The sequence below is a fragment of the Sarcophilus harrisii genome, chromosome 2 (assembly GCF_902635505.1).
Source record: "Sarcophilus harrisii chromosome 2, mSarHar1.11, whole genome shotgun sequence".
Taxonomy (NCBI): Eukaryota; Metazoa; Chordata; class Mammalia; order Dasyuromorphia; family Dasyuridae; genus Sarcophilus; species Sarcophilus harrisii.
Genome location: NC_045427.1, coordinates 281,431,714 through 281,455,470, shown reverse-complemented (window position 1 = coordinate 281,455,470; position 23,757 = coordinate 281,431,714). Strand labels below are relative to the sequence as shown.

At 38.0% G+C, this 23,757-nt stretch overlaps 1 protein-coding gene across 2 annotated transcripts in view; it reads right to left on the bottom strand.

Annotated features, from left to right (window-relative positions):
- The window catches only part of SLC24A4 (solute carrier family 24 member 4), a 247,777-nt gene that overhangs the window by 46,956 nt on the left and 177,064 nt on the right, over positions 1–23,757 (bottom strand). For both annotated transcript variants that reach the window (XM_003756144.4, XM_031952298.1), the window contains exons 11-12: positions 19,062–19,231; positions 4,791–4,992 (exon numbers count right to left, since the gene is read on the bottom strand). In XM_003756144.4, coding sequence (XP_003756192.4) covers positions 4,791–4,992; positions 19,062–19,231 — 372 coding nt within the window. The remainder of the gene's footprint in view (positions 1–4,790; positions 4,993–19,061; positions 19,232–23,757) is intronic.

Sequence of the window (23,757 nt, the reverse complement as noted above, 5' to 3'; positions counted from 1 at the left end):
TTAGTTTGAATTAGTCTCTTCTGCCTAGATTTTGCTACCATCTCAACTGCCTCTTATCCTAGAATTTCCTTCATTGCCTAGGGCCTCCTCCCTTTGGAACATCCATTCATTCCTGTAGCCTTTTCCCCATAGAACATACCTCTGACATGATGGGCCCCTTCTCCCCCTGGCGAGTTACTTCTAGGGGGTCTCCATTTGGAAAGGGGCACAGGCCAGCATTTATTGGGCAATATTAGCTTCATTCCTAATTCTCTCTCTGATTTTCTGGACTTGATCACAGCAGCCTCTCATCCTGGAAGTCCCCAAAGGCTTCTTCACTCTGGAATATCCATCCTTTTAATTTCAGAACACAGCTCCACCTATTCTTGTCCCCTTGTCTCACTGACACATTCCTCTTAGGGGCTCCTTCTTGGGGAGGGGACCAGACTGGCTAGCATTAATTCCTTTCCTGGCTCTTTTTATGACTTCTGGACTTGGACACCACACCCTGCAAGGGTTCCTCCTCTCCCCATCATTATCCTGTTTAAGATTCCATTGGGGAGCTATCTTCCCCCCTCAGTATGTAAGCTCCCTGAAAGCAGAGACAGTCTTTCTGCTTGCAATTGTATCCTCCTTGCTTAGCCCAGTTCCCGAACATAAGTACTTAATAAACACTTTTTTGTTCTCCTTCACCCACAAAGTGAGGGGGAGCACATGCCCAGAAAGCTGAAGTGATGGGTGAATACCCATGACCACCGGTACCTACTTCCAAGGAATTCCACCACTCTGGTGTTATATGACCTACTCTTGAGGAGAGCATCTGAAAGCAAGGAGGGCTTGCCTGCCTCCCAACGGAGCACTTGCTGGGGCCTAGTACAGAGTCTCTGAGGGTCCCCTAGGAATGCCCCATTCCCTACCAGGCTGGTTTCCTATGGCTTCTGCTCTCCCCACCAGGCCAAAGCATGGACCACACATATATTCTATACTTTCCTGATATGTGGGGGCAGCAGGTACCAAAGTCAATAGAGTGTTGGGCCTGAAGTCAGAATTCCTGACTCATTTTCATAAGTTCAAATCCGGCCTCAGACATTTACTAGTTGTGTGACCCTGGGTGAGTCACTTTACTCTGTTTGCCTCAGTTTCCTCATCTGTAAAAGAGCTGATGTAGGAAATAACAAACCATTCCAGTACCAAGAAAACCCTAAATGGGACACAGAATCAGACACAACTGCAAAATGGCTGAACAACAACAGTATAACATGCGAGAAGTACAGGTTATTATCTAATAAAACTTGTATTTAGCTTGAATAGGATTGCTTCTCTGTTCCTTAAATTCCCTGAACATAATTAGCATAATATCATTGCACCACATTTTCATGTGTGCCTCATCAGCCTCCCTACCACGTTTCCAATTAAATTGAGAACAGAGGCTCAGTATTTTTCCTTTGTATTCCCTGGGAATATTTTTTTTTTGTATTTGCATCATCTATTTGTATTTGTATTTTTTTTGTGTGTGTGTTGTACCATATTTGCAATCTAGGAGATACTTAATGTATGTTTCTAAATTGTTTTGTAAACATTTTTAGACTCCTCCCACTTCTTAAGGTTAAGGGTTGGATTCTTAAAGGCTGGAATAGTTGTTTTTTTGGGTTTTTTGGGAATCTACTCACAGTGCCTAGGCAAAAAAAATTATATTCAATGGGTCAATAAATATTCAAATAAGAAAAACTGAAAGCCAGTAAGGGCAAAGCATTTGGAAAATTAGCATCCTCTGGAAGAATAACAGAAAGCCCCACATAAACACGTACATTTTTCATCTTGACCTCGGAAAATTGTTCTAGCACTTGCTTAGCTGGAAGATGAAGCCAGCTGTTTGTTTTCCTGAGCTGGAGACTTTCCTGGTACTTGGTCTTTTAGCTCCTTAAGGAATAGAAACACTACTGGCAACTTCTCTCCTGGATCATTTACATTGTGATGGAAAAACCTACCATGGACTATCTGAATTATCTGCAGGATTCCTGGGCCTTAAATAAAGTCAAAACTATTATTTTAAAAGACTACTAGGATATCAAGAATTTTTTGATAATAGAACATTTAAAATCAGATTTAGAGAAAAGAGAAATATTGGTCTCATCTCTAATCTGCCCACCATTATGTATATTAGTGAGGTACTGTTTTTCAGAAGCTCTATTAGCTAGAGCTCTGAGGTGAGAATGGATTAATGAGATAGTTAATTGATTTTTGATGAACAATAATAATAGGAAGATTTTTAATTGCATAGCATTTTAAGGTTTGCCAAGTGCTTTACAAATATTATCTTGTTTTATTTTTGTAATAACCCTGAGAGATTAAGTGCCGTTTTACAGATGCAGCAACTAAGGCAGGTGATAAATTTTCCAACAAGTAAATAAATATCTGAAGCAAGATTTGAACTCAGGAATGCTTGACTTTAGGTCTAGTACTTGCTCTAGTCTTTGCTATTGTAATTTTAAATATAATTATCTATGTATGTGTGTGTATATTGTTGTTTGTCCTTCCTTTTCGAAGAGGACCATGACATTGGGGAGGTGATTTAATGACATGCAAGTGAACTGGATTTCAATAAGGGAGGGCTGTGCAAAATCACCAGCCTCACTCTTTCCTCCAGAGCCATCTGGATCCAGTGGCAAGATGTAAATCAGAACAACTGGCCTTTTCAACTAAGGTTTTTTAACAAGTCTCCGTCTGACTGAGGTAAGGTCCAGTTAATGAGTAAGGCTAGGGAAGAAATGCGGCAAAAAGCCCAAAACACTTACACACACATATCTATTATCTCAATCTGGGAGGGGAAGACTCTCAGGGTTTGTATGTATGCATATATATATATGTATATATATATATATATATATATACATGTACATCCACATATATATATATATATATATATATATATATATGTAATTTTGATCAAAGTTCCAACTTATCAGGTATCCTTCCTCTGGATTATGGTTATTGAGAGAAATGATTATTTCACTTTTTTATATTATAATCAACAATCAAATTATCCTGAGCTGAAGGACAATGTTGATGTTCCATCCTGGGTCGGAAACCCTGCCCAACTAGAGGATATTATAATGAATTTAATCTAAGGTGATTTGGGGCCCACGGTGGCTCTAGTCAGCCAGTCTGAGTAAAGTGAGATCCTATGTCTAGACTGCCCGAGGCTAGGGGGGTCCGGGAGGGAGAGAGATCAAAATTATGCCCCAACCCCTTATCAGAATGGGTTTACCTCTTACTGTAATATTCATTCTTTTCATTTATTCTTTTTTTTTTAAATAGGCTAATGTTTATTTATTTATTTTTTAATAGCTTTTTATTTACAAGTTATATGCATGGGTAATTTTACAGCATTGACAATTGCCAAACCTTTTGTTGCAATTTTTCCCCTCCTTCCCCCCCCCCCCCCCAGATGGCAGGTTGACCAATACATGTTAAATATATTAAAGCATAAATTAAATACAAAATAAGTATACATGTCCAAACCGTTATTTTGCTGTACAAAAAGAATCGGACTCTGAAATAGTGTACAATTAGCCTGTGAAGAAAATTAAAAAAAAATGCAGACAGGCAAAAATAGAGGGAGTGGGAATCTTCTCATTAATTCTTAACCAGAGTTGGTGGCCACTCTCAGAAACACTCATTCTTCCAAGGGCATATAAGGTTCCATGGGGGCCTCTGACATCTGAGAGTGCCATTGACCCCTTTTATTATTGGCTGGCATGATGAATAAAATGATCAATGACCTAGAAACTATGTCTCACCAACCTTTTACACCTTTCTGAGCTGCATGCAAAGAGACTATCTTGTGCCAGTGCAATAGTGCTTTGCCCCAGTAGGTGACTAGTTAATAAACTAAAAGAATGCCATAGCTAGAAGGGACTTTAATAATACCAGCTTGCATTTAAGTAATGCTTAGTGGGGGCTTCATAAAAGTTTATTAATTGATTGCAAAACATTTTTCATGGAGCAGCCAGTTAAATGGCACAGTGGATAGAGCACTCATCTTCATAAGTGTAAATCTGGTTTCAGATACAAGTTGTATGAGCCTGAGCAAGTCACTCAATCCTGGTTGCCTCAGTTCTTCTTTTATAAAATGAATTGGGGGAAAAAATAGGAAACTATTCTAATAGTTTTGTTAAGAAAACCCCAAATGGGGAAATGAAGTCAGAAATGACACAAGAACAAAAAAAGCATTTTACATATATGATCTTATTTTACCATTTCTATTTCATTTGAGTCTCACAACAATCTTAGGAAATAGATATTGTTAATTTATTCTTATTTTATAGATGAGGGTACTGAGGCTCAGAAAATTAAGTGACTTGCTTAAGGTCTAATAAGTGACAAAACCAATTATCATGGACTTCAATTTTTTCATCTGTAGAATGAGAGGGGTTGGCCTAGATAGGCCCAAACTAAATCCTCTAGGTTAGGGTAAAATTTCATTTTTACCCTTCTCAACCAGGAGAACAATTTATACATCAGTAAAAAGCACAGACAAATGTCTTTGAAAGATGTAAGAACTCTGATTAATGTAATGGCCAACCATGATTCCTGAGGACTGTGATAAATCATGTTACTCATTCTTGACCAAAAGGTAATGGATTGAGACACATATTTTTTGGACATGGCCAACATGGAAATGTGCACATTTGTAATAAAGTCTTGAGTGGGGAGATACGGGAAAGGGAAAAAAACAGATTTTTTAATTTATTGAAAAAATAAATTTAAATTGAAACTTTTCTGACTCATAACACTTGCTTAGAACTCACCTGGCATGGAAAAGGGAGAGAGGAAATCTGTTTCAGTGGCCTCGGGCTCTGGCTGTTCCTGTTGCTGCTGCTGCTGCTGCTGCTGCTGTGGCTGGGGCTCCTCCGGGTTCTCCACGGGCACGTTCCCATTCTCAATGTTCTCATGTCGGCCATTCTGCAGTGGCTTGCTCACTCCATTGGCAGAGTTAATCAGTCTCTGGCGCTACACGGGGAGGGAAATAAGGGAGAGCAAAACTCAGCCTGGGATGAGAGACAAGAGCACATGCATCTGCTTCCCTATTGTCTGGGTACAGAGTGCTGTGCAAACACCTGAAGCTGTCCTTGGCTTGGAAGAGGCCCTATAAGATACTTTACAGCCTAATTCCAATCATGAAAAATTCCATGCAATAGTTGTGATCCAGGCTAACACAAAGAGAGCCCTTGTTTACTCTTCCAGAAGATGAAAGGGTTAACTTAGACCTTTTTTATTTTTTATTTTTGGCAGGGCAATCAAGGGTAAATGACTTGTCCAGGGTCACACAGCTAGCAAGGGTCAAGTTCTAAAGTTGGATTTGAGTTCAGGTCCTCCTGACTCTAAGGTTGGTGATCTATCTCCACCTAGCTGCCCCTTTCTCTCCCTCACTTCACAGGGTCAGTTAGTCACCAAATCTTGCCATTTCTATCTTCTATACATTTCTCACATCTAATTGATTCCTTCTTCTGCTCATACTACTTTAGTTCAGACCCTCATCACTTTTTTTTAATTCAATAGTGTTTTATTCTTCCAATTACATGTATTTTTGAACATATAGTTTTCAAAATTATTTTTCTAAGATTTTGGGTTCCAAATTTTTTTCTCTCTCCCTTATTTCTCCTCTCCCCAAGACAGCAAGCAATTTGATATAGATTATACATGTGCAATCATTTAAAACATAATTTTATTAGTCATTTTGTGAAAGAAAAATCAGAACAAAAGGAAAAACCATGAGAAAGAAAAAGGAAAAAAAAAGTGAAAATGCTTAGATTTATATTTAGTCTCCAAAGTTCTCTTTCTGCATGTGGATAGCATTTTCCATCAAAGTTTATTGGAATTCTCTTGGATCACTAAATTACAGAGAAGAACTTAATGTATCATAGGTGATTATCATACAATCTTGCTATTGCTACATACAGAGTTTTCCTGATTCTATTTGCTTCACTCAGCTTCAGTTCATATTTCTTTTCAGGCTTTTCTGAAATCATCCTGCTCATCACATTTTTAAATAGAGCAATAATATTCCATAACATTCATATACCATAACTTATTCAGCCATTCTCCAATTGATGAGCATCCACTCAGTTTCCAGTTCTTTGCCACTACAAAGAGGGCTGCCACAAACATTTTTGCACATATGGGTCCCTTCCCCTCCTTTATGATTTCCTTGGATACAGGCCTAGTTAGAAATACTGCTGGATCAAAAGGTATGAACATTTTGATAGCCTTTTGGGTATAGTTCCAAATTGCTCTCCAGAATTCCACCAACAATGCATTAGTGTCTCAGTTTTCCCATAGGTCCTCCAAGATTTAGCATTATCTTTTCCTGTCATCTTAGCTAATATTATAGTCATAAAATGATACATCAGAGTTTTAATTTGCATTTCTCTAATCAATAGCGATATGGAGCATTTTTTTCATATGACTATAGATGCAGGCCCAGTGTTCTATTCACTGAACCACCTAGCTGCCCCAGTGGGATGATCCTCATCACAAGGTTCTTTGTAATTCCCTGTATATCACATAATATGTTGTGGCCTACTAATGCCTACTCTTACTTGTCCTTCTATTTCCCTCCCTATGATAATTGAAAATGAGAGATACATACTATAAGTATATATTTTTTCTCATTTTACAAATGAGAATACTGAAGCATAGAGAGATAAAATGAATTATAAAGGTCATAAAGCTCCAGTGTCCAAGACAATATTTGAACTCAGATCTCATGATTTCAAGTCCAGTGCTTTTCCCATCACACCATGCAAGCTCTTAGCCTGAATTTGGTCCCATTCTGCTGAGTTGTTTTTGAATTGATTATACCCTCCTGTGGTAGCAGAGAAAATTAAATAATAGTGATAAATTCATAATAGATTTTCTTCACTGGAAATCTGTATCAAACAACTGCCAAAAGATGTAAAGGTCTATTCTGTACTAGGCAGGCACTGTATTAGGTACTAAGGATTAAAATATAATAATGAGGCAGTCCTAGACTTTAATAAACTTATAGTCTACAAGAAGGATATATGTGTATATCTATCTTATACATGTATGTATATACATCCACATGAATCTATAAACATACATGTCTGTATATAAAATTCATACATATATACATATTTTAAGTAATTATAGTAATGTTTATATACATATACATGTCATAATTATATAAATACAATATAAAAATTATATATATAATTATATAAATAAAATACATAAAATATAATTAATACATAAACATTCACAGATAGGTAAATACATCGTATGTACAAAACAAATATATAGCTATTTGGTGAGCTCTTGAAAAAAATGGCTCTTGAGCTGAGCTTAGAAGGAAGACAGGGATTCCAGACAGAAGTGAGTATAGCAAAGGCATTCCAAACCTAAGAAATATCCCATATAAAGGCATGGTAGGGGAGAAGAAATGTCACGAATAGGGAATATCAAGCAGGCCAGTTTGGCTAAAAAGTAGAGTCTGTGATGAGCAGTGACATATAATTAACCAGGAAACAAAATCTGGGGAGACTGGGAAAGCCTTCCCACATGGGGTAGATATCTCTTTGCTGAAATGGTCTGCAGGTTGAAAAGGGACAAGTTGAATAAGCTTTTTCCTTGTGTTTGTGATGGAGATAGGTCATCCCAAGCAAGTTCTAATTTCCTCCAAGGGACCTCCAGGTCATTATATGTATGGTTATTATTCTTCCAAGATTTGCAATTTCTAGATGTGTGGAATTAGCATATTAAGGGCAGTCCCATTGAACTATTCTTTATGGAATGACCAGTTGATGTCGACAAAACAGTATATTTCTGGGAGCTCTCCAGACTTTTGTATCACAAGTGGAGCATGCCCAATGGGATCTTTTTTGATTGGTATTCAGAAGCTTCTGAACATAAAAATGAGGCCATGGATAAAAGCTGCATTCATAAGTTCATAAGAAAAACTAAAATCAAAATCGTAAGATGCAAGGGAAAAATTGAGTGCTTCCCAAATTAAAGACAGGCCTTCTTTTCTAACCCTGTAGACCAAGATAAAACCCACCAATTAGTTGTATGATGAAAGAAAGGGTCTTAGGAACCATCCTTTTGAGAAATGCGGCTGTTCATCATTATGATACCAATACTCCATGTTCCCTATAGACTAATATGGTCCTTTTATTACAATGTTCCAACTCTGGAAAGATTATTTCTGTTATCACTTGAACTTCTCATTCCATCCTGCAAATCTCTAAATTCTCTGCAGAGATTCCCCTGAAGTCATGAATGCTGAGGAGGACAACTCATTCTTCACCCACTTTCTGTCCCTACCACAATTTATTTTGGTCCTTACTTAGCCCTTGTACTTCTGCCAACTTTTTTTCTTCAACTTTTATTTCCCCCAGTTACAAAAAAAGTTTTTTTTTTTTAACATATTTCTTTATGAATCACATTGGAAGAGAAAAATCAGAACAAAAGGGAAAAAACATGATGTGCATGGGTAGTCTCCACACTTATCTCTCTGGATGAGGATGGCATTTTCCATCCAAAGTTTTTGGGATTGCCTTGTAATTCTGCCAACTTATTGAGAAAGGATCTGATTTGTAAGTTGTGATATGGGATCCTATGGATTTATCTGGATGTTCTAGTATCGTGGGAAATACATTTTGACACTCCTAGCAGAAAATTACACTAGTGCCAACGATTCTTCATTGTAACAGGAATTGTTGGCCACAATCATCACCTGACTTTTGAGTCACTCTTGCAAATGAGGTTTGCCTGTCTCCTTAACCACTAACTGATTTGTTTTACACTGAGCCCAACCAGATTGCTCCCTTGGGCTTCACAGTCTCCTCTCTTTAAGGAAGGTGTTCAATTAGTCATTACTTTTCTTCTCAAACAGGTAATTATTGTTCCCACCTGTTTCTAATTTACCACACTTACCTTCCCTCTCAAGAAATCATAAAAAAGCCATCTGTTGGTTTTTCCAGGATCCAGAAACTGTGATGACTTCCATCCTACCCACTTTCCCCATAATCCTATCAGAGCACTGTTTTCCTGCATCTGCTGGGAATGCCATGTATTTCATGATGGAAAGTCATTGCATTGTCTTTTTTTTTTCCATCCTCCTATATCCTGAGGATCATTTCCTGTTTGCAGTTACCTGCCAGTCACTTGAGTGTATTTGAACAAAGCTTCCTTACTGCCATTACAAGTCCCTAATTCTTGTTCCTCCAAATCCTCAAAAATGATGTTGATTCTATTACATTTTCTGGTGGATCTACCCTTTTTTTTTTTTTTTTAAATGCTAGCTAGAAGAATGTAAAAAGAATGCATTGAAGAATACAATGAATTTCCTTTCCGTGCTGGCTGTTACAGGTCATGAGCTCTCTGGGAGGAAGTTTCTGCTCCCTCCTATGGATACACTATTTTTGCTGTTTAATCATTTCAATTGTCTGCCTCTTTGTGACCACATGTGGGGTTTTCTTGGCCCAGATACTGGAGTGATTTGTCATTCCTTCTCCAGCCATTTTACAGATGAAGAAACTGAGGCAAACAGGGTTAAATGATTTGCCCAGAATCACACAGCTAGCTGGTAAGTATCTGAGGCCAGAAGCTTCCTGACTCCAGGCCTGGCACTCTATTCACTCTGCCACCTAACTGTCCGTACACTGTTAAGGCAATGAGGTTTCAGGGTGGGGAAGCACATTTCCATTGTCAGAGTTCAGGATTTTTTAAAAACTAGCTTGCTCCACTAATCTGAAACAGATGGGAGGAATTTGGAGCACAGCTGGTCATTGTATTATGGCTTTTAAGTTACGATGCTCTAGTAAAAACCCTGTAGGAATGAGTTTATGACAACAATTCTTCATTTTTATCCTGGTTGGGGAAAGTTGAAGTCACATTGGTCATTATGAAAACAGGTTCTGTTCTCAGCTCCTGTCCTTCTTCTTCCAAATTAGAATATGACATAATATGATATTAAATAATATAATAATATATGGTATGAGATATATGGCATGATATATACTACCTTAAATACATGTATATACTACCATATAAACATACTACCTTAAAAGTGTATGTATATATGTTTTATATCTATACTATATGCCACATATAAGATAGTACATATATTTATACATGTGTATATATGTATATATACATATACCCCCCCCCCTTTACCTTGTACTGTTATCAAATGTTGAGAGCCAACTTTTCCTACTTTAAGTCTGTCTTGGACCCTTTGGTGGCCAGCTTGCCCATTTGTCTTTGTTCCATCAACACTTCTGCCTCACTGTTGGAGATTGTGGCTAACCTGGTATTAGGCGACCTTTAAGGTCATTATTCTCCTTGAGAATGAAGGACAAACAGCATCTTCTATGAACAGCATCAGGAGTTCCCCCCCTGGGGACCCAACTGGACTGGTCAGTTGGGCAGCTTCTTATTTCTTTCTTCTTTCTCTTACCTTCTCTCTGCCCCCATAAGGCATCATATTTTTGCCTGTGGGTGCAGGCAATTTTGAGTGCTGAAAACTTACAAGATATCTTGGGGTTTACATTTTAAGGCCATGTCTTAAACTCAAATCATTCTGGCTCTTATTGATTGATCAATAATAAGTCCCAGGCCAAGCCCTACTTAGTCTTGTTAGGGCCCTTATTGGCTCAGAGTGAAGGTAAATAACAATTGTTTCTATTTTGGCCAGAAATCCTAAAGGTCTTTCTCTCCCAGATTTTATATACATACATACATATTATACAAATATATATATCTACATATACATATATATATATAATATATATAAATATATATTATATATCTACATACACATATATGTATGTAGATATATAATATATATGTATAGATATTTGATATATTTATTCTATATAGTTGATATATATTTATATATTATATATACATATGTTTATATGTATATTATATAATATACATATATATAATGTATATATATTATATATAATATATATGCAATGTACATTATTTATGTATACATATATATATATATGTATATATAAATAGTGATATATATGTGCATGTGTATGTGGGTGTATTTTGGAGGAGAATTAGGTAAAAAAGGTCATTCCCTGCCTTAATTTCTTACCCAGCCTTAATCATTGGGCACTGCTTCAACCAGAGACCTGTTAAAGACCTTAGCTTAAAAAGGCCAAAATCTCCCACTGCATCCAGGGCCATCTCCAGTCACCTTGGTCTCTATCTGGCCACTGGCTCTGGAGGAGAAAAGGAGGCTGGTGACTTTTCACAGCCCTCCCTCACTTCAATCTAACTCACTTGCACGTCACCCATTTACTCCGTGATCTGATGATCCTCTTGGAGAGAGAAGGCCCAAAACAGCTTCTAGAGGTCCTGTCCCTCACAGTGACAGCTCTCCTTCTAAAAGGCTCCTCAGCATACTTACAAACTTAGAGTCGCTGAGTATGAGAGCTTTCCGCTCCGAGCTGCCACTGTCCCCCCGACCCGCTGTCCCTGCCTCAGTCCTGAATCCTCTCAGGATAACCATCTATGACTGTTAACCTTGCCCTAGAGTAGAATTCTTTCCTGGCTGTCACAGATCCTGACAGGGCTCATGGATTTCAGGCAATTTCTGAACCCAGGTTCAGGATGGGAAAACATTCATCTTTTTATTTTCACTTTCCTCTAACTGAAAGTTAGCGTTTCCTTTAATTGTGAACGTAGGCAAGAAACCACAGTAGAATTCACCTTCATCAGGCTGCCAGTGAGGTCCAGGCCACAGCACATGTTAAGAACCTTTACTTAACAGATGTTCCCCTGCAGAGTCCTGACTTCATCCTCCTTGTAGAAAGCTCTTACTTCAGGGACCCTAAAGACCCTAAGGTTACAAGATGTTCTGTCTGCCTTAATACTAATTAGAAGCATTTTCATTCTTTATGCTCACTCTGTCTAAATTGTTGAACTTGTTGCACTCCCTAGTACCAGCATTATGATCAATAATTGTACCACTTGGTCTTGTATATAATTTTAGTTAAATCTGGAAACTGTTTCCCTGCTTTATCTGGTACCCAGATCAGTAATGCTTTCTCGCAGCTTTTGTACATTATTAGATAATTTTTATCATCCCCTATCGTAGCAGCTGTAAAACGTTTCCAAATTTTTTCATTAGTCCATAATGAAACCAGTCACCCCTGGCTAATATTTCAGAACTGGCCCAATCACCAAATATGGAAAAGGGCACCTGGCTGGGAATCTCTCTGATATTCCTTCACGGTCTCATGTAGGGCCTGGAGAACTATTTTCACGTCTTCTTACTTATCTGAGACACTCTATGGATAACATGAGCAAAGAGGATGCTGTTGTACAAAAAAGCTTTTCCTCTTTGCACGAAGAACTGCATCTTTTACCTAATTTATTTGGCCTATGTATGACATTGAGTGTGGAGGGTAAAAACTGCTCCTGCCCATATGCTACCATTGGAATTCTATGTAAACTCACCAATCAATTTCATTCTATTACCCAAGTATTGCTCATATGACTGTGTCCTTCTTGTTTTTAATATATACTCTGGATAGATGGAAGCCCGTCCTTGTATCGGGCTCATGGCATAATAAATAATAATTTATCAATATAAATGCAAAGCATAATATGCATAGAATAATACACATGGATTGACTGATTTGTGCTCAAGTAGATTCTATCACTTTACTTCTCTATAGACAGTGACAGAGGCACCTATTTTTCAGGGCAAATATTTAAAGACACATGTAATGTGTAAATGTAGGCATTTAACAAATAATAAAAATTACTCTGAAGCTACTACCTATAATTTAATGGAGCTGTAGAATGTAAATGATCTGATATAAAATTGTACTTAATCAAAATCTGCACAAAGAAGAATGGCCTTCGGGATTCCTCTTTCAGTTTGAGCAATCACCTGCTTCTCTGTAACTTCCACCCATCCATTCTCCAGATCTAATTCACATAATGGAAGCATAGATCTACCAAGTACCAAAAAGTTATTCCAGGGACCTTAAAGGTGAAACTCCATCAAACGGAGATAGAGCTGACTTAGGGACTGAGTGGGTTGCATCTAGGCAAGCTTCTTTAAAAGATTAAAGCTTGAAGCAGGTTGTGTCTAATGCATTACCTCCTGGTGCTATGATGCTTTCCTGGCTTGAGATCTCTGTTTCTGTACCAAGTTTTCTATCCTGTATCAACCTTTCAGATTTCATCACTCCCCTGAGTCCCAGGTTCCCTACCTGGACAGGCAGGTCTTTGATTTATGCTTACTTGCATCCCAATTTAAAAACCATTCCTTTTTTCCCCAGGTGAGAATTCTTGGTTTTTATTCCAGCCTGGGCAAGTGCACTAATTATAGGGATGTGTTGTTCTCTCTGCATGGGATAGGACAAGGATGATTTTGTGCTAAGCAATTTATGGGTACAATATGTCCCACCTAACAATATCCTAACTGAAGTAATATAAAATTATTTATAAACTACAGTTAAATCTCTCCCATTTTTTTTTGTCTACTCCCCACCTAGTGATATTTTTACCTGTATTATTCCAGTTTAGTCTCTTATTGCTTGTAAATTTTCAGTTATGTCATTAACTTTGCTCAGTCCTTCTTTATTGGACTTTCAGGTAATCTTTAGCTTAACCAGTGATCATTTTATTCTTCTCCCTTGACAAAGGGATTCTAGCAAGATGTCCTAATTCAATCACTTAGCCATAGTATGAGATTAATAAATGTTTATTAAACTGATATAGTAGTCTTTACAGACAATGAATTGGGCCAAATGGCTCTTCCTAGTGACGAGTTTTTCTATTTCTGATATATTGGTGAACGGTGTTTGTGGATCCTATGTTTCCACAATGCCTGGGGCTGAGAGACACTTATGAGAGGAAATTCCCTTTGACCCACATCTCCCAGAAGATCAGCGTGGCAATGTTACCTAATATACATTCAACGTGGAATTTTAAATTTGTGATTTAAAAGGCTGGGGATGCAAGCTATGCAAGAAGGACAAGAAAAATGGCATTTTCATCTCTACCTTTCCAAGTTAAGATACGTTGGTATATCCCAGCTCAAGGCAATGTCTGCTGCTGCTATGTCAGGATACACTCGCAGGGGTCCTCAAACTACGGCCCGCGGGCCAAATGCAGCAGCTAAGGACGATTATCCCCCTCACCCAGGGCTATGAAGTTTCTTTATTTAAAGGCCCACAAAACAAAGTTTTCTTTTTACTATAGTCCGGCCCTCCAACAGTCTGAGGGACAGTGAACTGGCCCCCTATTTAAAAAGTTTGAGGACCCCTGGTAGAGCAATCTCAATATCTACAACAGAGACACCACATTCCTAAGCCTGCTACAAAGCGGTACCTTTATTAGTGAATGAATTACAATATCCCTCTTTTTATGTGTGGGGAAGCCCAAGGGGTTACTTTGGAATGGAAACCACAGCTCGTGGGGAATATGCTGGGAGAGGTCCTTATATCAGATTGGGTGCAAACACCTTATTCAATTCTTTGCTATTACATTTCCGATCTCTTTTTTTTTATTAAATGCCTTTTGCTGTGAATTAGTCTGGCTTCTTGTATAAAGAGATATATCAGCTGGGACTCAGGGCTGTGAATAGATGAGTATTTCAACAGTATTATGAACCTAGCTGAGAGGAGCCCTGGGATATACTAATAAACTAGGAAGGTAGAAATTTCTATATAGTCCCTCATCACTACGTGCAATTCCTTTGCCTTTCCCTCGTTTCTATAAAAAAAATCAGTATCTTAACTTTCTTTTTTTTTTCTTGCTTTTTTCTAGATAATTGGGATAAAGTCACTCAGTAAGTGTCCAGTGTCAGAGGTCAAATTTGAACAAGGGCTTGTGCTCTATCCACTGAACCACCTAGCTTAACTTTGTCACAGTTAAGAGTGGTTCTCCAGGGAATGGGCTGTCTTAGCAGATTTCCTCACACATAGCAGGTTTTAAAGAAATGTTAATTGATTGATAAACTAGTAGTGAATTCCCCAACCTTGTTGATCATTTGTTGAGGGTGATGGAGAAAGGATTACTGAAACCACACCAAAAGAAAAGGGACCATAAAATGACACGTTAGCAATCACACTCCCAGATTCTAAGACAAAATTTCAGTCTGATGGAAATGTTAGTATTAAGGGATATTCAGGTATAGATTGGATGAGGTTCCTGAGGTTCTGAACTCACAATGTGAAAATTCTATGATTATTTGAACTGTTATACTATTATGGCCATTATACAATTATATTTATTATTATTAATTATTATATCAATATAATATTATATATATATACAATATAATATAATTATGAAATTATATTTGCTAGGATGTTATAAATTTCCTTTCATTTATTCTAGCCTGGGACTATATATATGTATACTCAATGATTCACCATCAAGGCACCATCACAAAACTTTAGAACTGATGAAAACAAAAATCCTCATCTCTTAAACATTTATCTGTATTGTTAAAAGAGTATTGGGTTTTGAGTCAGAAAACTTGGGTCTCAGTCCTGGCTGGGAAATTTACCCAAGGTGCCCCCTTGGGCAAGTCAACTCACAATCTTAGGCAAGCCTTACTTTTCTGTTCTGTAAAAGGAAGTTAATAATATACAATCTTACCCTTTCATGGCTTTTGTGAGGTTAAATAAACTAATGTATGCAAAGCACCCTGTAAAATGTTCTGTAAATGTAAGCTTTTATCTTGATTACATTCTACTTTTCAAGAAGGAAGGGGAATTTGTCCATAAAATACTTTTATTTCACTTTTGGGTACTTGGGAATTCTTAACTCCATATTTCCTTCAGGAGTATCAGTAGCAATGGGATTAGGTTTATTTCTTTTTCCAAAAGGGGCCTAGGATTCCTATCATGTAAGCTTTATTCAAAGATGACACAAGACCAAATGGCAAGGGAGGAAAAGGTATTAGATTAGAGGGATTTGCCAAAGGGCTCCCCTTTAAGTGTCTGGCATAAAGAAAAATACATATCTAAGATAGAGAACCCAAGTAAGTAGCATATAGGACACTGGATGATGTTAGATTATGAGTTTGGAAAAAACAGAAATTATTAATCTGGGACCCCTTCCAAGGAGTGCATGGAGAGATTTCAAGAGCTCCATGGACTTGGAGGAAGGAAAACATTACAACTTTAACTTCACTAATTTTTAACTGAAATTGAGCATTTTCTTCAATTATGAATGTAGGCAAAAAACATTATTCCGAGGATTCCATTGGCTTTATCCGACTTTCAGAGGGGCTCATGATACACTGATCTAGTCCAATCATCTTATTTCAAAAATGAGAAAAATGAGAGATTAAATATCCTGCCCAGGGTCACCTAAGACAGTAAGCAGCAGACTCTGGATTTTAAACTAGATTGTCTAACCATAAATCTTGTTCTCATTATATTGCATCAGGTTGTTTTCTGTATGGCTGATTTTCTTTAAAGTATACAAGGAGGAGGGAGACAGGGAAACTGATGAGAAGAAAGGAGTAGGCAGCTGGTATTGCAGAGATGGGTTTGGAAACCAGGCCCCCCTGACTCCAAGCCCAAGTTTTTACTATCCAATCCTGCTTTCCTAGTCAGATGTGTCAAACTCAGCCTGTAAGCCATGTGCAAAAGCTCTTCAATGTGGCCGGATTAAAATACACTGAGGACATGTTTAATGAAATAAATGAAATTACAATACAACACCGATAATGTTAATTTGTGATTTTCAAAATCAGTATCACACACAGAAATCATTTTGTATGGTTTTATTGTTGTTCATTGAAGTTTGACTCTTTATGACCAGGTGGACCATATTGTCTATAGGGTTTTCTTGACAAAGATACTAGTGTGCATGGATTAGTGGGGGGTGGCTAGATGGTGGAGAGTAGTGGGCCTACAGTCAGGAAGACTATCTTCATAAATTCAAATCTGCTTCAGATACTGCCTTGCTGTGGGACCCTGGGCAAGTCACTTAACCCTGTTTACCTCAGTTTCACCATCTGTAAAATGGGCTGAAGAAGGAAATGGCAAACTACTCCAAGAAAACCCTAATAGGGATCATGAAAAGTTAGACATGACTGGGAAAAAAAAAACATGAATAAAAAACGCAACAATAATGGTTTAGTGGTTCTCAATTTTTTTGAGTTTAATGCCTGGCCTACAGCATTAGAACTGGAAGGGGCCTTAGAACACTATGTTGAAGATGGAAGTGATTTTAGACAGATTGTAAGTGATGGGGATGGTGGGAAATCAGTGAGAAATGAAAACAGATGAACTCTGACAATGTGATAGGACAAGGTGAACTTGGGATTTCATAGGTATAGGGAATTCCTAACTCCCTCCACCAAAACAAATCTACATCCCCTCTGTAATTTATGGTCTTAGAAAGCTAGCTGGGAGCACTGAGAGGTTTAGAGGGTGGGCAAGAGCCACAAAGCTAGTATTCATCAGCGATGGGAAGAAAAGGGCATTTTTCCTGACTGTGAGGCTGGTTCTTTATCCACTTACATCACTCTAATATTAGAATGTAAATCAATGAGACAATGGAATTTGACTGACAGATTTTTTTTTTTCAGGAGCACATCTTTTTAAAGAACAAAGTACTGAACATATCTATTTGTCCTCCAGTGTGGGTTCTATGAATCTGGTACCCCAGCATGGCTCGATGATAAATCAGTTGGAATACCTCGAGCCCTTTCACTGGGCTCAAGCTTAGATCTTGTGTTATCATACAACTTTTATAAGGCAGCTGCTGTTATATGTCATAAGCATAGGCTAGGCATAATAGAGCTGATACTAACAAAGAAAACACGAACTATCTGCATGAATATAGATTTACAAATCACTGTCATATACATTATCTCATTTGATCTTCACAACAACTCTGAGTAACAAAGAACACTCCAATCATTCCCATTTTTCAGATAAGGAACATAGGGGCTCAGAGAGGTAAATTGGTTAAGTTTAGAGAGTCAGGAATGAATTCAGATCTTGTGTTTTCCAGCCCTGTGAACTTTTTACTATCATCACCATCATTATTACCGTTGCCATCACTACCATCACCATCACCATCATCATCATCATCATCCCTACCACTAGTATAGCATTTTAAGTTTTACAAAGCATTTAACATGTATTATCTCATTTGATTGTCACAACACTCTAGGAGGTAGACCCCTATTATTAAAGGATAGAGCATTAGATGTGGGGTCAGAAGATCTTAATTCAAATCCTACCTCAGACAAATAATAGTCAATGATCGTGGGTAAATCACTTACTGTCTGTTTTCATCAGTTTCCCTATCTGTAGAATGAGGATAATAATAATAGTAACTATCTCTCAAGGTTTCTGTGAGGATTGAATGAGGTAACATATGTAGAACACTTTACAGACCTTAAGTGTTATGTAAATAAGAACTATTAATATTAGAATAGAATACAAACTCTTTAGCCAGACATTTATGGCCTGTCACAATGTGGCTCTCCCTTATCGGACCTTGTTTCTCATTATCTACTTTAAATAGCCAAACAATTCCTAGACCTGGTCCTTTTTTCTCTTTTTTTCCCCATGGATTTATTGATATCACCTTCAACCTCTCCCTAATTGCCCTGCTCCCCCCAAATATTCCCTTTTTGCCTTTATTATTTGAAATCCTTCTCTCCTTTCAGGGTTCATTTCAGGAGTCCTCTTACCCTTTTTCTCCATTGTCCAAAATAACAGAATTGCTCCCTCTTCAAATGTCCTAGAGCACTCAATCTGGGTCTCTCCTTGGTTCTCATTACCTGCCTCGTAGTAGTGTCTATTTCAATTCTTGCCATCAAAATATAAGGAAAGTGCTTGACTAATTTTTTTTTTGGGGGGGGATTGTGGTTAAGTGACTTGCCCAGGGTCATGAAGCTAGTCTGAGACTAGATTTTGAACTCAAATCCAGGACCAATACTCTACCCCAACTTCATTGCTTTTTACCTTTGAATTCCTAGTACACTTGCATACATAAGGCACTGAATATGTCCATTCAGCCGAACTGAATGTGTCCTGAAGTGCACTTACCTCATTGATTATGATCCTGCTTGCCATCCGTAGCCTGGTCCTGGGCCCAAATTTATTAGTGATCATTATGCGTAATCCGGCCTCAGGGAAACTGAACTGGGGGGGACTGGAGTTCATGATTTCATCCACCATCACCACTGGATTTTTGCCATATTGCGGCTTCTCCTTCACTATTGATCACAATGTCAACAGTTAGCCTTGGGATTTCCGTGAAGGAACATTTCTAAGCTGGATCCATTCCCTCTTCCCAGCCCTACGTGGATAGTGCTCCCTGATCTCTCCCTGTCGTCTCTCTCGGTGCTACTTACTTATGAGTATTGCCCTACAGACCTCAATGTGAAGCTGGCTCCTGCTCTAACTGATGCTCCGTAAAGCATGTGAGAGTCTTGCAAGATGTCTTCACAAAAACTCCCCAGAGGGAATTATTTCTCCTACAATGACTAATAAGACTAGGATGTTCCTTATTTAACAGTGTGTCAAAAGCCCAAAAGTATGAGGGAAAAAAGGGCAAAGCTGCCTGGTATGACCTAATAGCTTGGGCTCTTCTGGGAAGGTGTTTATTAGATGTTTCTCTCCATATTCTACACACTTTTCACCTTCTCCTCCCACCATTCCAATGCAATTCAAGGATTGTTTTAAATAAGCACACAAACAGGATGGCTGACCATCATTACTAGAGTGCACTGGGCACATTTTAATTTTCTTTCTCTTTTCCCTTTTTTATTTCCCATAATTATTATAGACCAGCTTATGTTTTTTAAAGGTCTTTCCTTTGATCTTGCACCAATTTTTATCAGTGGAGAGTCTATTCTTTACATGCCTATCTTTTTATAAGCAAAATTAGACTCTACATTCCAAGTATTCCTTGGAATGAAAATTTCAAGAAACAAGCTGGAGCACTCACATAGCCATATGTTCTGGACAGCCACTTTGACCTTTTCTTTTAGAAGAAAAAGGCAGAGGCATGAGCAAAACATTTCATTAGGATGTGCACCCAGGAAAGTCTTTTTTTTCCTTTTCTTTCTTTCTTAAAGGCAACTATTGACTGAATACTCAATCACAAAGGATTTTTACTTTTATTTGTCAAACTAAAGAAAATAAATGTAACTATTTAAAATATTTATTTATATATTTTTATTTGTATTTATTTAAATATAAAATATTAATGTTTAAATATAAAATATTAACTAACTTCTATATAAATGTAACTTTAAAAAAATTAACAACTGAACTTTACTAAATAAATACTCTCAAAAAATAAAAATAAAATGAAAAATTCTGTGTGGACACACAATCCATAGCCCTGTGTAGGAGGGCACTTCGTTTGAAGTTCATAGGAAAGCAGCCACAGGTTAAAGGAGTTAGTGCTGGAAAGGCGCTTGATTGTCTAGTTCAATCTTCTCAGTTTTATAGACAAGCTGAAGCCCCCAAGAAGGGAAGAGATTAGCCCAAGATCACAGAGGTAGTGCCAATCTTCCCTTTAACACTACTACTCTGTGGTAAGTGGGGAGGACATCCTCTTACTCCCAACCCCAAAGGCCTAATGGAATGTATAGACTCCTGAACATTATATCTCATTATAATTTTCTAAATTCATATTTTATCTCCTCTAAGATACATTTTCAGGGGAAGGACCATGTCTTATTTATCTTTCTATCTCCCCAGAAACTAGCATATTCTGTACATAGTAGGTGCTTAATAAGTGCTTGTGAATGAATGAACAGATGAATAAATGAATTCTATGCGTGAAGAATTGTACAATTTGGTCCCCAAAGCCTGGAACGGTTCTCAATGTCGACCAATTCCCTCATCTACTAACTAGAACACAAGCAGACTCGATTTCCCTAAAACGACCCCCATCACCTTATGTTAGTGATTAGTTCCCAATGTTTTCTGCACGGAGAACAAATTCACACACTTAAATCACTACACAGCAAATCCATGCACGTGTGGCCACACACACTAAACATTACACACACAAGTGAGCACACAGCAAGGCTCAGCAGACAGGAGGCATGTGGGGTTAGAAAAATGAAGCTGGAGATACCATGCACTGAACTGAGATGAGAACTGACCTGGAAGCAAGGGGAACATTCCAATGGGTTGGGGTTTAGGTGTGTGTGTGTGTTTTAAATGTTGTGTTATTGCTTGGATGCAAGCGGATTACTTACAATTAAGAAGAGGAAGAGGAGGAGAGTTTAGGAGACAAAAGCAAACAGTGACCGCCAGAAATGATTAGTGTGCAGTGGGAGCCAGGGCCCTGGTCTGGAAAAAATAACATTCATTCCCCACGACCCATGACCGAGGGGACATTCTTGTCATCTGGCTCAAATGCAGCTGGGATGATCGAGGCATCTCTGCTTATTTGCCAAAGGGATGCTGGAACAGGGATCTTAAAGGAGGACATTAGTACCCGGGGTCTTCTTGCTCCAGCCTACAGCTTTCTCCCTCATGCACATGCTTTGGCTAAATACTGATTTTTCCCTACTACTGTTAAGCGTCCCAACCATTCCTCTCCACTTCTGAGCTCCTGAGCTGATATTTTCTCTATTTTTCTCTTGGGAAGCATGACTATTAAAAGCAGCCTCTTGTGACTGACCATATGAAGCATTAGTCAGTTAATTATATTCCACTGGCCCCATGGAGAAGCAACAGGTTGTCTTGGGTTGCAATAAAGAGTTCCTTGAAGGAACTAGCTGGTCAGTCTTAGTAGGGCTGCCAGCTGCTAGAACTGGATGGGTCATGGGAATGTCTGAAGAGATGATAAAGAAAATCCCTCCCTTCCTACTCTCTCCAGGATGTTTTTGGTGGTGGGGATTCTAAATACTAAAAGGAATGTTAAACTATAGCCATCTTCCAAGTGAAGGTACTCCCAAAAGTCAGTTACATTTCAGTGCAGAAAGAAGGGAATATATCGCCCAGGACTGCATTAAAAAGCATTATGATAAAGAGGGTTTTTTTGGGGGGGTGGGGGAAGAAGAAAACACTGGTGCATATTTGGTTGAAAAACATCTGGTGGTCATAGTGGACTTAGTAAAGTTAAATTTCTGTCCACAGTATAGTGATGATGTTTAAAAAGCAAGCACAGTCCTGAGATCCCTATGTAGCAGGAACGAGAATGAACCTTCAGTCTTCAGCACTGGGAGACTATTTGTGAGACTGGTTTTGAGTATTAATTAGGGCTTGAGACAAATCTCAGGATACCCAGTTAGTGCTCAGACCTCCTATTATATAAGTGCCATAGTGGAAATTGATGGAGGAAATTTGTAAAAGAAACAGTAGGGAACTACCAAAAATGATCAAAGTTTTGGAAAATAGTCCCAAGGAGCAAAAGGGAAAGGAAATTAGTTTATTTGGCTTTAGTAAACAGAATCCTAATCAACATTCTGTAACAATATTTAAGTAGAGGAATCTTATGGAAAGTGGTTTTCCTGTTTCTATTAAAGATAGAGGTCTAAATAGTAAGAGGAATTTTGATTATCTATTTGGGACATCCTCTTAAAAGAATTGCTTTATATTTCCACAGGAAGCTCTGCAATCTCTTCTATGTGGTGTTAAGAAAAAGAGGGATGAGTCCACCTAATGAAAAGGAGTGCACTTCAGAGGGTCTTTTCTTATCTAAAGTCCTAATGGCAACAAAGATGGTATGTGTGTGTGTGTGTGTGTGTGTGTGTGTGTGTGTGTGTGTGTAGATTTTACTCAATCCAAAATACAGAAATTAAAAGGAATCTTTGAAATCATTTCAGAAATTGGGGATGAGATCTCTTTTATTTTCGAGTTTGAAATACCATCATCTAATATGTTATTGTTCAGTCATTTCAATTGTGTATGATTCTTTGTAACCCCATTTGGAGTTTTCTCGATAAAGATCCTGGAGTGGTTTGCCATTTTCTTCTCCAACTCATTTTACAATTTAGGATTAAATGATTTCCCCAAGATCACCCAACTAGCAAATATTTGAAGTCACATTTGAACTCAGTTCTTTCTCGTGCTCTACCCATTCTATCACCTAGTCGTAGATTCCAAGAAGTATTAACTTAATGTGAATTATGATGATAATCTTTCTTTCTTTTTTCTTTTTTTTAATGATCATCTTTCTGAGGAGACATTTACACAAATAAATCACTAGGATGCAGGAGTAACTACTCGTGGCAATTTGGGAACATAGGACATCTCCTAACCCAAGCTTTGCCTTAGCAGGGACTAATAAAACTTTGGAGAGAGTCCGTGAGGGTCAATGACATCAAAACAAGGGTACCAAAACATTAAGATTGACCTGCTATAATATTAAACGACATTAGCCAGGAGACAAATAATTTTCTTTCTCTTATGAAGAAGTTGTCTTGGAAACAGAATTTCTTCCAGGATGGAAAGCTTTATATTTTATGAAAATCTAGTAATGGGGCTTTTATGATTTGGCAGTGGGTGCCCATGAAAATGATAAACACACACCCACATCAAAGCTTTATGGCACGTGAACTTCCTTTCTTCAGGACCTGGCCAACTGTTCTTTTTAAGCTATACCTTCTGTAGCAGGTCTTGCTGTACTTTGTCACATAATACTAAGCATCCTGGATGCAATTTTCCTATTTGAAGGAGTTCCTTTAAGAAGTGATAATAATAGCAGATATTTGTTAAATGACTTTCTTAAGGTTAAATAACGAGTTAGTGGTACAGTCAAGACTCAAACTGAGGT